Source organism: Benincasa hispida, chromosome 2 (assembly GCF_027475165.1).
Source record: "Benincasa hispida cultivar pf3 chromosome 2, pf3_genome.v1.1, whole genome shotgun sequence".
Lineage (NCBI taxonomy): Eukaryota > Viridiplantae > Streptophyta > Magnoliopsida > Cucurbitales > Cucurbitaceae > Benincasa > Benincasa hispida.
Window position 1 is genome coordinate 8,425,167 of NC_143479.1, and position 14,237 is coordinate 8,439,403.

Consider the following 14,237-nt stretch of genomic DNA (forward strand, 5'->3'; position numbering starts at 1 on the left):
AGTTGTTCATCTTAATTCAATATATGAAAATAATTGAATAAAAAATTTACGTATTGACATTTTGTTTTTTTTAGAATAAAATTTTAAATAAATGACTCAATTAACCAAAACAAACCAACCAAAATATTTCATAGTTGTTGGATTGGGTTCCTTTTTTATGACCAAAATGTGAGTATAGTTTTGAAAGATGTCCATCTTTTGAATATATTGAAATATGGTCGTATTTGAAAAGGGACCCACTACTCATTAGATTATTTCAAAGGATATATGATCCCACGTTTTTTTTAGGTAGTTTTGAAAAGATATTTACAAATAATATTGGTTGTAAAATTGGTTTAAGATTGAAATTTAAAAATATATCTTTTAATTAATTAAAGGATTTTTTTTATATTTCCAACAAAAATAATATATATACATATAATTTTTTTAAACTCAATATCTATCCCTAGATTATGTTTATCCTTTATGTTTTCATCTCTAACGATAAAGAAAATTTTCCAATTTCTTTGGCATTAACGACTTCATCTTCCTCAACCAACTTATTGGCAACAATTTCAAAATATGACTCATATAACATCGGAACGCCCAGGCCAATACCATGACAATGTTTTTTGGACATAACATTTTCGACCCTATTATCGAAAGCATTGGTTGCCTAGAAGGATGCGATGGTTTAATTAAGGTTTCAAAGTATTTTTGCATATTTATCTGTGAGATTTTCAAATGATGATGATTAGAATGAAAGATGACTTGGGCTTTTGAAGAATTTGTATATCTACGAGAAAGTTGTTGTAGAGTAAATATCAAAGACTTGAGGGACTTTAGGTTTTAGTATAGAGATTATTTGTATGGTTTAGTGGGCGAATTTTTTAGTATATAATATTTTTATTTGCATGATTTGATGAAGTTTTTAGTTATTACACGACAGTTGTGTGAGATTTAAATTATTTTTAGAATAAAGTTTGTGTTCAACCAATGAAGGTATTTGCATGATTCATACTAATGAAATTTGAATTTTAACAGTTATGAATAGAAAGTATTTGTTGGACCTATATAGGTTAACTTCATTCAATAGCCGTTTTGAATACAACTTATTTATTTATTTATTTTGTGTCTAAATTTTGGGTTAAATTATAATTAAATATATTTTACAATTAACATTAATTTTTTATGAACATGAAAGATATAACTTTCCATTTCTATTTTCAACCATTAATTTGATTTAGTTTTTACATATTGTTTTTGTAAGAATTAAAGTTAGTTTTGATATATTTTATTTTTTTATTTGCTTCACGAAACTTATATTCATAATTCAAATTTACGAGATTTAGGATGATTTAGTTTATTAAATCTTATCTGAAGTTAGATTTTTTTTTAGTATGATATTCAATAGGGATTTGGCAATAGGGGTTCTTGTGCACTCTTAAATTTTAAAAAGTATCAAAATTAGTCGTATTTTTATAGTTTTCGGCCTCATAAAACTTCTATCTTTTCACTCTTCCTTTGGTCAAAAATTACAGCCGAGGAGAGAGACGGAGAGAGCACACAGCACAGTGTGCGCCACTTCTGCCCCAAAAGATCAGTCTCTCTCTCTCTTTCTCGTCGCATAGCAAAGCAGAGGCATCCATATTTCTCTCGGACCCCATCTGAAAAAGCCAATCCCTTCCCTTCCCTTCCCTTCCCTTCCCTTCCCTCAAGCTACTTCATAAATAACATCTCCACTACCTACACTTTCACTCCAATTCCCAATCTCCATCTTCAAATACATACCCCAAACCTCTTCGATTTCTCTCTGGAACTCCGACATTGACATCTGATTTTGATCCCTTGCGAATTTCTGTTTCTGGTTCATTTGGGTCAGCCGGAAATGGATCCTCCACTTGTTAATGAATCCTCCTTCTCCGCTGCGAATCCTTCTGCTTACAGTTTGGCCTCGATTTGGCCTTTTGGGGGGGAGCAGGGAGGGAGCGCATTGGGGCTTCGAATGGCTAATTTGGTTCAGAATCTTAGTGGGTTTTCTGAGAGCTCCACGAATCGCGATGGATCAATGGAAGAATCGACAGTGACAGAGCAGAGTGGCGGTGGGAGGAAGAGGAAGGATGTGAGCTCCGAGGATGAATCTTCGAGAATGGTTTCCACTAGTAGTGCTAATCAATTGGTTAGTTCTCTTGTTTTCTTCCTCATTCATTACCCTTTTGCTCTCAATTTGGCTACGTTGACCTAGTTTTGAACAAAAATGACATTAGTCAAATTTTACACTGGTAGTTCGCTCTTTCACTTTTGAAAGGTGAAACTCTTTTTCTTTCTTTTTTGAAGGGGAGGAGCTCCCAAGGAAGAGATAACAGCTATTTATTTTTATAAAAACCATTATCGTTGTTCATATCTGCCAAGATTACCAAGAAACTTACCCAATGATGTACGCAGATATTTAAAACTTGGACAGCTGATCATATATCTCGACACTGGCTAACTACATTGAAAGCACGTTGTCTTTAAATTTTTGAATGAATTGTCCTTTTATCGACTTATTAATCAAGGTAGTAATTGCCACTTTATTCTGTACGTTCAATTTCATACAGAGTAACTCAAAAGGTAAACGGATGAAAGTAGTGGAATCCAGAGATGAAAATGATGGTATAAAAGCTGAAGTAGAACCTAGCTCAGCTGATGGTAAGAAGATGGCCGAGCAAAGCCCAAAACCCGAACCACCAAAAGATTACATTCATGTCAGAGCAAGAAGGGGCCAAGCAACTGATAGTCATAGTTTAGCAGAAAGAGTAATGTACTTTTCTCGGTTGTTTCGGATCTGAATTTCTCATGTCCTCGTTGGACAACCATTTGGTTTTTTATTTTTAGTTTTTTAGAATTAAGCCTATAGACCTTGTCATACCTCTAAATTTCTAATTTTGTTATCTATTTTTTGTCAATGTTTTAAAAAATCAAGCCAAAATTTGAAAACTAAAAAGATATAGTTTTTAAAAACGTGTCTTTGGAATTTAGAATTTGGCTAAAAAATTCAATTCTTGTATTAAAAAAGATGCAAATTATTGTAAGAAATTGAGAGCAAATAGACTTCATTTTCAAAAACCAAAAACAAAAAATAGCAAATAGACTTCATTTTCAAAAACCGAAAACAAAAAATAAAATAGTTACCAAAGGAGACCTCAATCATTTATCAAACAGTTCTTAGCATTGTGTCTAACAGCTCCAAGTTTCTGGTGGAGATTTGGAACGTTTATCTACCGTTATGCCTTCCTCCCAAATTTTTGCCTGTTTGTCTTACTATACCCATTTGTGCAGGCGAGAAGAGAGAAGATCAGTGAGAGAATGAAAATTTTGCAGGACTTGGTTCCAGGTTGTAACAAGGTACTGTTTCTGTGTTACTTTGTGTGCAAGTAGCTATTGGGGGAATTTTAGAAAACACCCCTGAACTGTGGGAGTAGGTACAATTTAGAGTCTGACTTCTAATTTGATCAATTTTAAAGCCAAACAAATTACTGCAATGCAATTCCTGCCATTAAACACCAGGAAACTTATTGGAGGAGCTTGGGTGAGAAGTGGACTTCTCTCTCACCTAAATGCTAAATTTAACTGATCTAAGGCCACATTTACTTTCTAGTAAATTTAATCAATAATCATAATAGGAAAGTGGGACCCATTTAAATATGTTAAAACTAGTTAACAATATTATGTGAATTATGAATTAAAAAAAAAATCCATTACGATGGTAGCAATTTTGATTACGAAGCAGTAAACATGGTCTAAGATGTAAGAGAGAGAGTGAAGGAATTGGTCAATTATATTCCTAAACATGAGCAATGGTTGCTACATAGCCACTACTTCTATGTCCAACAAGCTTTCCTTCAAATCCGTTACATCCTTCATTCTATCCTTATCTGTAAAGTCCTAGAGAGAAACTGTGTAAGAAGAGGAGAAAGCAGCAAATTTGGGAGTTAAAGAGAAGTAGAGAACTGAGAACAACGGCATGAGATGAAGTCACTGAGAAGAATAACTCTAGAAAAAGGAAAACTTGAGAGTGGTTTCAGTTGAAGTGATCTAAGAAAAGTAAGAAGAGCACTAGAACAAAGATCTCTGTCTATGAGTTTTCATTAATTTTAATTTTTATCCCAGGAAAAAGGCCAATGTTATTGCAGAAGTTGATTGATGTTAGTGGGACATGCTACATTGTAACACGAACAATTAGTCATATTTAAGGACAAGAGTGATCAAAATAGAAATCTGGAGATTAAATTGTCATGACTCTAGCAGTTCAGGGATGGATTTTCCTAGAGTTGGGGGGATATTAATTTTGAGTTCGGTTGCAGTCATATTGAAAATCAAGTTCAAATTATAATTTTTCTTGCATATGCATGTATATTCTTCCTATCTGGTAGGTTATTGGAAAAGCACTTGTCCTTGATGAGATAATAAATTACATCCAATCACTGCAACGTCAGGTCGAGGTACTTATTCAAATCCTGGGTTTTTATTTTTATCCAAAACTTTTTTTTCTTATTTAATCTGAGCTTTGAATATTTGGCTCAAATTTGTAGTTCCTCTCCATGAAGCTTGAAGCTGTGAATTCCAGGATGAACATAAGCCCTGGCCTAGAAGGTTTTACTGTAAAAAATGTAAGTCTGATTCTCATTTCATGCAACAAGAGAAAAACATTACAAAAAGGAGTTCTTTAGCCGTTGCTTTTTGGCAATCTTATCTTGATGAAAAGTATCTAATATGGCAAACCTATACGGCTATACTAGAACAACCCCTCTTAAACCTCTAATTTCGAAATATCGTAGGAAACGAGTATAGTTTTGTTATCGTTCCCAGTTTTGATCGCTACTTTTTACCAGAATATCCATAAATCTAAACCTGGCTGATTGTTTATCTGGTAACATCTATGTTTTTACTTTCTTGCACCAAAGGTGAATTCATGCTTTCTTGTTCTTGGCACTCCATCTGAAACTTGACACTTTCTAGAACAACTTTCATTTGAAGAAATATGTTTTGATTAACGGTTACTTGAATAAGATATGTTCTATTGGTTGTACAACTGGGTCTTTGAGTTCTAAAAAATAGGTTTTGATTGTATTATTTCCTAACTCTCTTAGCTGACGTTTCAGATTGTTAATCAACCGTATGATGCAGCTGGAATATTATATGGTTCACAAGCAGCAAGAGATTATACCCAAGGTGCACAACCTGAATGGTTGCATATGCAGATTGGTGGAAGTTTTGAAAGAACGTCTTAGATCTCAATAGGCAACTTATAATCAAATGTCAAAATTGATTTGGCTTTTCTCATTTAGTTCAGTAGAGATATATTATATATATGTTATATATGTTTGATCATTTAGTATCGAATACCTGTATTATCCATTCGATATAATTGGAACGATCAATTACTTGTATTGTCTGCAGAAACTGAACCTACTTCCAATTTGGAACTTACCGACTGTAATTTGTACTGCCGTTGTACTGGAGAAAAAACATACCTAGCTTGGATCATTTGAGAGGCTGGGGGTGGTTTGACACCTTGCATTTTCTTTCCTTCTTTAGAACATGGTGTAAAATTTTGACCGAAATATTCGAAATTTTGAGATTTTGAAGGTCTAGAAGTTTCGTTAGGGGAGAATTTCTTTTCTCCCATTCCGACAAAACTTTGTGTGAATTTCGAGTGTTTTTTTAAGAACTAGCTACAATAGATTGATTCAAGTTTTTTTCAGTTTTATGGTCTCGATCACATGTTCATTGTATAGTTTCACATGCCAATATTGTTTACAATAAATGATGAAAATATCGTGACATTTCACCAAAATATCTAATCAAGTAATCCATTTTCAAAAATTCACGATTTATAATACCATCAGTTATGTATTGTTTTATGGATGTCTCTAGCAATTTAACAAAATTGTTGATATATTGTCAAAGTATCGTCCGTAAATCTCTAAGATATAGCCAACATGTCATATTATTTTCTCTATATGATGTTTTTTCTTTTTCTTTTTTTTTTTTTTCAATATTCAACCTTTTCAATTCGCTACTTTCCTCAATTTAACTTTTATGTTCAATCAAAAACTTTCATTTTCAAAGAAATTGAATTTAAAAAGAAAACTACACATTTATTTTAACCTCATTCAAACTTTTTCTATTGAATTTTCACATCCTTTCATCTCAAAATTGAATTTATGTGGTTTTGTTTCTTTTACCATCCAATGTTTGATATTATTTTATAATTATTTTTTCAATTTCCTTTTCAAATTTATGCTCTCGCATTGACATTTACACAAATATTTTAACATACATCTAAATGTTGTCTTATTTTATAGAAATGATGGTTAAAAATGGTCACATACTCTAATTAACCCACAATCAAAATTCTATTAACTAATTATAACAATTTCAAGTTCTTTTTTTTTTATATTTCCATCAAATTGAGACATGGATCTTTTAATAGGATGCAAAAAAGAACTATTAAGAGTGAAATGAAATGAGGAAATGAATTGGTTTATTTGTTTCTTTAAGACAGTTCTATCTTTACATGTTAGGGAGCAATAATAGATCAAAGAAAGTGGAAGTATCAACAAGTGAAATAATATATTTATATAAATTATTAACACAGGACTGCCTTCTAAGCAGTAAAACTAATTCATTCACATTCACGACTGAATATGATTATTGTGCAAATACACAACTAGTGACAGAATAGTATCAAAATATTCAATAAAATGGAGAATAAAACTGAGTTAAAATAACATGTTTGAGAGTGATTTTAAAATAATTAAAATCATTTTTATCATATTTAAAATCACTTTGAAATACATTTTTGTTCACTCAATATCAGTTCCACGTATAATTTTACACTTTTAAATGTGATTTTCATTCAATCAAATTTGTTTTAAATTATTAAAACCAGATTTTAACAATTTTAAAATTACTCTCAAACATGCCTTAAATAATAAATTCAGATTTGATGGTGTTGATAACATCATCATTGACTAGTAAAGCCTTAGACAGAATTTTAACAGGGATAGGAGGATTCGAAGCGAACAAATTTCCAGCAACGAGCACGCCACCTGGCAATTGACTGTTGAAACCTGCAAGCACAACTGCTTTCTTATGTCCGACATTATACTGGAAATGAACAAGTGCTCTGGGAATTATAAACACCTCCCCTACCCTCAAAACCTTATGATAATACTTATTATCTACAGTCACAAATCCAACAAGAACCTTCCCTTTAAGGACGATAACGATTTCGGAGGCTCGAGGATGCAAGTGAGGTGGATTCATTCCTCCGGGCGCAAGGTCGATACGATTCATGGATAGGCCAAGTGTATTAAGTCCTGGCAATGTAAGAACATTTCCTAGTGTGAGGGCAAAACCAAATGGATTATTTGTGTTGCCTTCTTTGCTCAATCCATCAAAGAAGAAATCATCTGCACTAACTTTTGAAATTGGCTTGCAAGGGAATCCACTAACAGAAACAGTTGCATTTAAATCAGCAACACAGAAGTCCTGTAACGGATCGGGATCGGTCGACAACGAAGGATGAGGAAGAACGAAGAGGATAATGAAGGGAATTATTAGAAGCATGTTTAATTCTAAAAGAAATGTTTAGGTGAAGGGTAAGTTTTAAACAATTATGGCAGAGTTGGGTTAAATAGTTGAGCAAAATTGGCAGCTGCCGACTACGAATCTTTTTTCTCAAATAATATCTCAATGGAAAAATTTTATGATTTGAGGATTCTGATCTATTGGCGAAACTTCCTAAGCCGACGTTACAAATAATAAAAAGCTAAGAACTAAGATTGACAAAGTCTTTAATTCAGAAACAAATTAATTGTGACGACTTGTTTGGATTTGGACTGGCATAAAGCTAAGTTTTTCTTATATTTTTTGTGTGGCATTTGGGAGGCCGGGTGGATAGTATAATTAGTTTGGCCTACGAGAGTCCTTTAGTTTTGATCCGTGAAAGTTTTAGAAGCCAAAACCATTTTTGAAGGTCTTTCGAAGATTAGAAAGACGTGGAGTGGTCTAAATCCTCCATTGATGGTTGAGTTTGACTCTTTAGAACTCATCAATCGCTTGAGTTATAAAGGCTATGATTTGTGTGAGATTTATTTATTTTTTTTGTGGAGGAAGGCTCGTCTTTAACTAAGCTTGTTAATATTTATTCTTTTTGTAAAATTCCTAGAGAGAAGACAAAGTTACCCATAATCTTGTAGCTTTAGCTTCCTATTCAGGATTTTTTAGGTTTTGAAAGAGACCTTTCCTTCCATTCTTGTTTCCCTCACTCTCGAAAGGGATTAGGATTGTGGTTGTTGGCTTTCGAATGGTTATATTTTTGCTTAAAAAAATATTAGCATAATGTTTTGCAAAAATTATTTAGATGACAAACTCCTGAAAATATTTATAAATAATAGCAAAATATCACGATAGACAATAAACCGCGATAGACTACTACTTGTATCTATCATGACATAGATAAACATAAATAGTAGTCTATCGCAGATAGATAATAAAATTTTGCTATATTTGTAAATATTTTAGTTCATTTTTTTTATATTTGAAAACAGCCTTAATGTAAAAAAATATATATATACAAATATGAAAAAATTTAGATTAGTGAAAGACCATATTATTGATAGGAGTGTATTAGTAATAAACCATATCGCTAGTAAAAGTCTATCAATGATAGAAGTTTATGGCTCATAAATGTTGGTATATTTGTAATTTTTTTAAAATGTTGTTATATACTTGTTATATTTAAAAATGTCCTATATACCATTATAGCCCTATTTTAATTAGAAAATAAAAAATAAATAGTAACAATTTTGATTTTGATTTTTTATTTTGTGAAGTTTTTATTGGTTTTGACCATAGATACGTAGGATCCTATAGGTTTTGGCGTTTTCTCCCGTGTCTGTGGTCAAAGTGAAATTCTATGTCGGGGTTTTTGTTTCTTTTTTTTTTTTTTCTTTAATATTGCATTTATGAAAATTTTGTATTCCCTAACTCTTTCAATTATCAGATATAACATAGTATGTAAATGAATATCAAACGTTAAAATTCTGTTTGGTAATCATTTTGGTTTTCAGTTTTTATTTTTGAAAATTAAGTTTATGGACACTACTTTCACATCTAATTTTTTTCTCTTTATTATCTACTTTTCACCAATGATTTAAAAAATCAAACCAAAGTTTGAGAACTAAAAAAAATTAGCTTTCAAAAAGTTATTTTTGTTTTTGGAATTTGGTTAAGAATTCAACCATTGTACTTAAGAAAGTGCAAATCATTATAAGACATCCGGATAAAATAGGCTTAATTTTCAAAAACAAAAATAAAATACTAAATTGTTACCAAGCAAGGCTTAATTAAATTAATAAAAGCAAATGAAACTATAGGTTGAGCGAGTAATTATAACACTTTTTTTTAAAAAAAAATTTAGGGTATCTACATATTTGAATCCTAAAGAAATATAGCTCATAATGGATGAAAGGAAAGATTTGTTGGATATATATATATAATAAAAGAAAGTGAAACAATTGAATATTGAAACATAAAAATGGATTTAATTGTGTCAATTAAAATTATTATTTAGAAACTTTCAAATTGGATTGAAACTTCAAATTAAAAATGATGTTTCATGTTACAAATTTAACATGTATGGAAGTTAAATTTATAGTTTCTTCAATTTGAATGGGTTATATTTGATTTTTATCAAGTAACAACTCAACTTAGATAAGCTTGACAAATGTTTCAATTATATTTTTATTTTATTTTATTTTGCATTTTGGAGGATTAATAAGTTGCTAGCCTATAAATAGCAACTTCTTTCTTCATTTGGAGTATCTCATTCCAAATTAAAGATTCTCTAATTTCTTCCTTTTGTTCTTGAGTTGAGTTGAGAATAAGTATCTGAGAGTTCTACCAGATCTGAGTAGTTTGAGGTTGCTATTGTACTTAGTCGTTGTATCCTATTGTGATGATTGCTATAGTCTACTTGTAGTCCGTACAAAACGAATTGTCTTCAGGACAACACTATCAGAAACGTGCCTTGCCTATTTCTACTTGAAGTGTAATCAATTTGCTAATATATCAGCTCCCCTCCCCCAACCAGAGTGAACATAATAAAAATAAATTTAAACTCGTATTAAACAAAACTAGTAGGAATATAAAAATGGTTCTAACGAAAAAAAAAAAGCTTAAATGGAATGAATATAGAAGGAAAAGTTGAAAAATAAAGGATTAAATAATCTTTTTAGAGTTCTTCTTTATCTAGTTTGATTCAATATTTTTCAACATGAATTGAACCTTTACCCTTGCTCTAAGGTTGGACATTAGAGAGAAGTGCAATAAAAATTCTTCGAGAGTCAAACAAAAGAATATGGAAGTGATGATTTTTCAAAAATCTCTCGGAGGGATTAAAGTTTTATGATTTGGGGAGTTTGACTGTTTTTAAATCTCCTATGGCTTAGGTATCTTCCAAATCTACTTGGAATTGTATTTTAAAAGTTCAATTGAGTTAGAGAGATTTTATTTTATTTGATTTTAAAATCTTGAATCCTATGTTTATGTATTTCTTATCGATTAGTGATAGCTTATAGAAATACAAGTTAATGTCTCTTAAAAGTTGGAAAATTAGGATTCTTAGTGATAAAAACACATTCATCGCAAGGAAAAATGTATGACATTCCTTAACACATCACTAATGCATACAAAAGTAGCTTTCTTGTTAAATTTGCTCCACTAATGTAAATGGGCTTTTGGATCAAAATACTACAAGGCCCAAAACTGGTTTCTAATGGATTGATCCAAGGAGTGAAGAAATGGATGCTGATTGTATGATGGATGAGTTGCCACGTAGTTTTACCAAATGGTAATTATTTCTTTCAGCTTATCTTTCTTTCTCGGTACGATTTATAACATTTTGATACATTTTTTTTCCAGATCTCTCTCCACTGTCCTTCTCTCTATTCTTTGTTTCTTTCTTTTAGAGTTATGAGTTTGAACTCAGATTCTTGACTCGATCATGGGTAAAAATAACATGCAATCTCTAAAATGAAAAGAGAAGAAGAAGACAAACTCAAAGAGGTATAGTGGTTCAGTGATTCTTCACCTATATCCACTCTACAAACGATCTTCAAGCCTTTTATTCATCCTTCAAGATTACAAGTTTTAGATTCTATAAAGATGAGTATAAACTCTCGAACTCCCTCTCAAAACGTTTATCTTTTGAAGTATATTTTATGTTATGTTCACTTTATCACAAAGTTTTTGTTCTATTTGTATCAGTTTACTACAGATAACAGAAATAACAAGAGTGATCAGCTAACAAGTTTAGTATGTTGTAACTCTTTAGTAGCTTCTAATTATAAGTCTTGTATGGTTTGTCTTTGACAAGAGCTAGAGCTGAGCTTGGAGACACGAGCTGAAGCTTTTTGGTTCACCTCAACAAATCTCCCTCTTGAAGCAAAAAACTCCTTGAAAATCTTCAACATGAGGTAATTATTTTCCCTTAGTTAAATCTACTACTTTGAATAGATTTAAACAGTGGTCGAACTTAGATCTTGGTAGGGCTTTAGTTAAGAAATTTGTTGCGTTGTCCTCTGTTTTGACCTTCTGTATAATAATTGTTCCTTTCTCGATAATGTCTCTAACAAAGAAATTTTTTACATCAATATGCTTTGTACTGTCATGATATTGTTGATTTTTGGTTAAGTGGATTACACTCTGATTATCACATAGTAGTTTTACTGATTCTTATGTGTGGCCTAGCTCTGTAATTAAGCCTTGTAGCCAAATTGCTTCTTTGATTGCTTCTGTTACTGCTAAAAATTTAGCCTCAGTAGTTGATAGGGCAACTATTGATTGTAGGGTAGACTTCCAGCTTATAAGATTTCCTTCTAACATAAAGGTGTAACCTGTTAGAGATCTCCTTTTATCACCGACCCCTATAAAATCTGCATCAACATACTCTTTTAGAAGTAGCTTAGGGTCATTAGAAGCCTGTATAATAGTTTTATGTCCACTGATCCCACTAGGTATCGAAATACCCATTTGATAGCTTCTCAGTGATTTTTGCTGAGGTTACCTATGTACCTGCTAACTAAACTTGAACTGTAGGCTAGACCAGGTCTAGTGCACACTATCAAATACATTAAACTTCTAGTGGCATTAGAATAAGGAACATTTGACATAGCTAGCTTCTCAGCTGGGTCTTTAGGGGAGTCCTTGGCAAATAACTTGAACTGTTGACTCATAGGTGTAGATACTGACTTAGCATTGGACATATTAAACCTGTCTAACACTTTTTTAGTATACTGCTTCTCAGATAAGAATAGTTCTCTCCTGTTTCTTTGCCTTATGATTTCCATACCTCGGATTCTTTTAGCTGACCCTAGGTCCTTCATTTTGAATTTAGCCTTCAATTTATCTTTGATATCATTTAGCTCAATCATACTTTTCCCTGCCAACAACATGTCATCAACGTATAATAGTAGGTAGATTAGACTATTGGGATTGGTGTCCTAGTTCTCTCGGTGGTCTCGTAGTTTGCAAATATTTCGTACACACATTATTATTAATAAATTAAATGTTATTTTATAAGCATTTACTCAAATCCAATAAACTAAGCTCCTTGATTATTTCATGTAACTTAAGCATATATGTGATACATACAAGTGGATCATGTCTTAAGTAATAACCTAAATGGTCTATAGTATAAGGATAAAAGAGGGATACCTTATCCTTATGACATTACGGATACTACCTACTTTGTAGATGTTTACAAGTATTGTAAAGTGCTACAAATAGTCTGTTCTTGACCATTCATGTCGAGACATGTGAGCGGGGGTTTCCTATACAAAGAGTTTGTAGAAGACTAGACTATGAGATGATTAGTCTCTTTATATAACATCGTTGATAATTGAGACTTACATTGCACTAAAATGACCATAGGTGACATGACCTTAATTCTGAGTGAGTTGGGAACTCCTGCTTATGAGGGTGGTCCTTTGATTAGTATGGGTGAGAGCGGCCAGATTGCCAACTCAATAAGCTTACCTTTTTGGGGATTCGTCTGATTGAGGAGTTGTGATCTCAGCTACATAAGATGGAATTCACTCCTTCCCCAAAGTAGGAGTAAGTAGATAAATTGCTCCTTCAAGAGCTGATTTCGGGTCTTGAACATAGTGGCCACACCCTCTCTTTAGAAGAGAGGACTCAGTCATAGTAGGACTATGACTTATTGTTCATTAGAGGAATCAGTGGTACTTAAGGAGTTAGATGTAACTACAGGGGAAAAACGATAAATTGGCCCAGTTGTACTTACGAGCGATTTGTGAAGAGTCATCGCACTGTTGATTGGTCATATGAACACATAAATATATCTATAGTGCGAAGAGTACAGCTATCGGTCTTTAGTGAAGTGACCAACAGTTAACAGATTGTGGATCTCGTGACTAAAGAGTTTGGCAATTATTCACGTACCGTTGGAGCTTCAAGCAATAGGTCTATGAGGTCCTCTTGGTAGCTCAATGGGTTCAAGTTGAGAATTAGATTTAAGGTTGATTTGAAGTGTTCAAATTAACAAGAGCAAATTCAATTATATGTGATATAATTGATATGATGTATTAGATACATTAATTGGAGGAATTAATATAAATATGATTTATATTAAATACCATAAAATAGAAAAAGAACTATGGTTTATATGTTTCATATGATAAAATATTAAAACTATAGGTTATAAATATAATATGATAAGTTGGTTATCATATTTATTTATAATATATTAATTATATGATAATTAATTCTTTTTCTCTAATAACCGAATTGAGTGGGAGGTTATTGGAAGTTTTTTGGTAACCGTAAGATAAAAAGAAAAATTATTTTCCAAAATTAGGCAGTTGATTCATTCGGAATTGATCTCACGAAAAAGGTTGTCAAGTAAAAAGTGTTTTTACTAAGCGATAGCGTTGAGAGCTTACACGATCAAGCTACAAGTTTACTATACGATAGTTACTTATTTGATCGTTGCTACACGATCGAGTAGAAAAGTCTATACGATAGGCTTTATCTTCTAAACGATCGAGTACGTCGTCTATACGATAGACAGTATTCATCTCCCACTTACTCGATCGTATACCTCCTGTCTTCCTCAATCCAAGATCATACAGAGCCTATAACTTATGGATTCTCACACCAAGAATACCAAGGTAACTATTGTGCTG

General features: G+C 32.1%; 1 protein-coding gene, 1 long non-coding RNA gene and 1 pseudogene across 3 annotated transcripts in view; 2 read left to right on the plus strand and 1 right to left on the minus strand.

Moving 5' to 3' along the window:
* Nucleotides 1-1,329: 1,329 nt before the first annotated feature.
* Nucleotides 1,330-5,534, plus strand: LOC120070591 (basic helix-loop-helix (bHLH) DNA-binding superfamily protein). The gene is made up of 6 exons (XM_039022399.2): nt 1,330-2,158; nt 2,580-2,777; nt 3,301-3,366; nt 4,395-4,463; nt 4,554-4,631; nt 5,124-5,534. Exons 1-6 carry the CDS (start codon nt 1,868-1,870, stop codon nt 5,250-5,252), a joined length of 831 nt encoding a protein of 276 aa, XP_038878327.1. The 5' UTR covers nt 1,330-1,867; the 3' UTR covers nt 5,253-5,534.
* Nucleotides 5,535-6,580: 1,046 nt separating this feature from the next.
* Nucleotides 6,581-7,658, minus strand: LOC120071782 (germin-like protein subfamily T member 2 pseudogene; annotated as a pseudogene). Its single transcript, XR_016527909.1, has one exon. The product of XR_016527909.1 is annotated as a germin-like protein subfamily T member 2 pseudogene (transcript).
* Nucleotides 7,659-10,967: 3,309 nt separating this feature from the next.
* LOC150037631 (uncharacterized) overlaps nt 10,968-14,237 on the plus strand; it is a 28,332-nt gene continuing 25,062 nt past the window's right edge. The window contains exon 1 of the long non-coding RNA XR_016527574.1: nt 10,968-11,507. This is a non-coding gene — a long non-coding RNA (uncharacterized LOC150037631). The remainder of the gene's footprint in view (nt 11,508-14,237) is intronic.

What these genes read in the sequence shown, in the direction of transcription:
- LOC120070591 (XM_039022399.2), top strand. Translation starts at nt 1,868, where the DNA reads ATGGATCCTCCACTTGTTAATGAATCCTCCTTCTCCGCTGCGAATCCT. An exon ending in TGGTTCCAGGTTGTAACAAG is followed by an intron (nt 3,367 to 4,394) that starts GTACTGTTTCTG and finishes CCTATCTGGTAG; the next exon opens with GTTATTGGAAAAGCACTTGT. An exon ending in AAGGTTTTACTGTAAAAAAT is followed by an intron (nt 4,632 to 5,123) that starts GTAAGTCTGATT and finishes CTGACGTTTCAG; the next exon opens with ATTGTTAATCAACCGTATGA.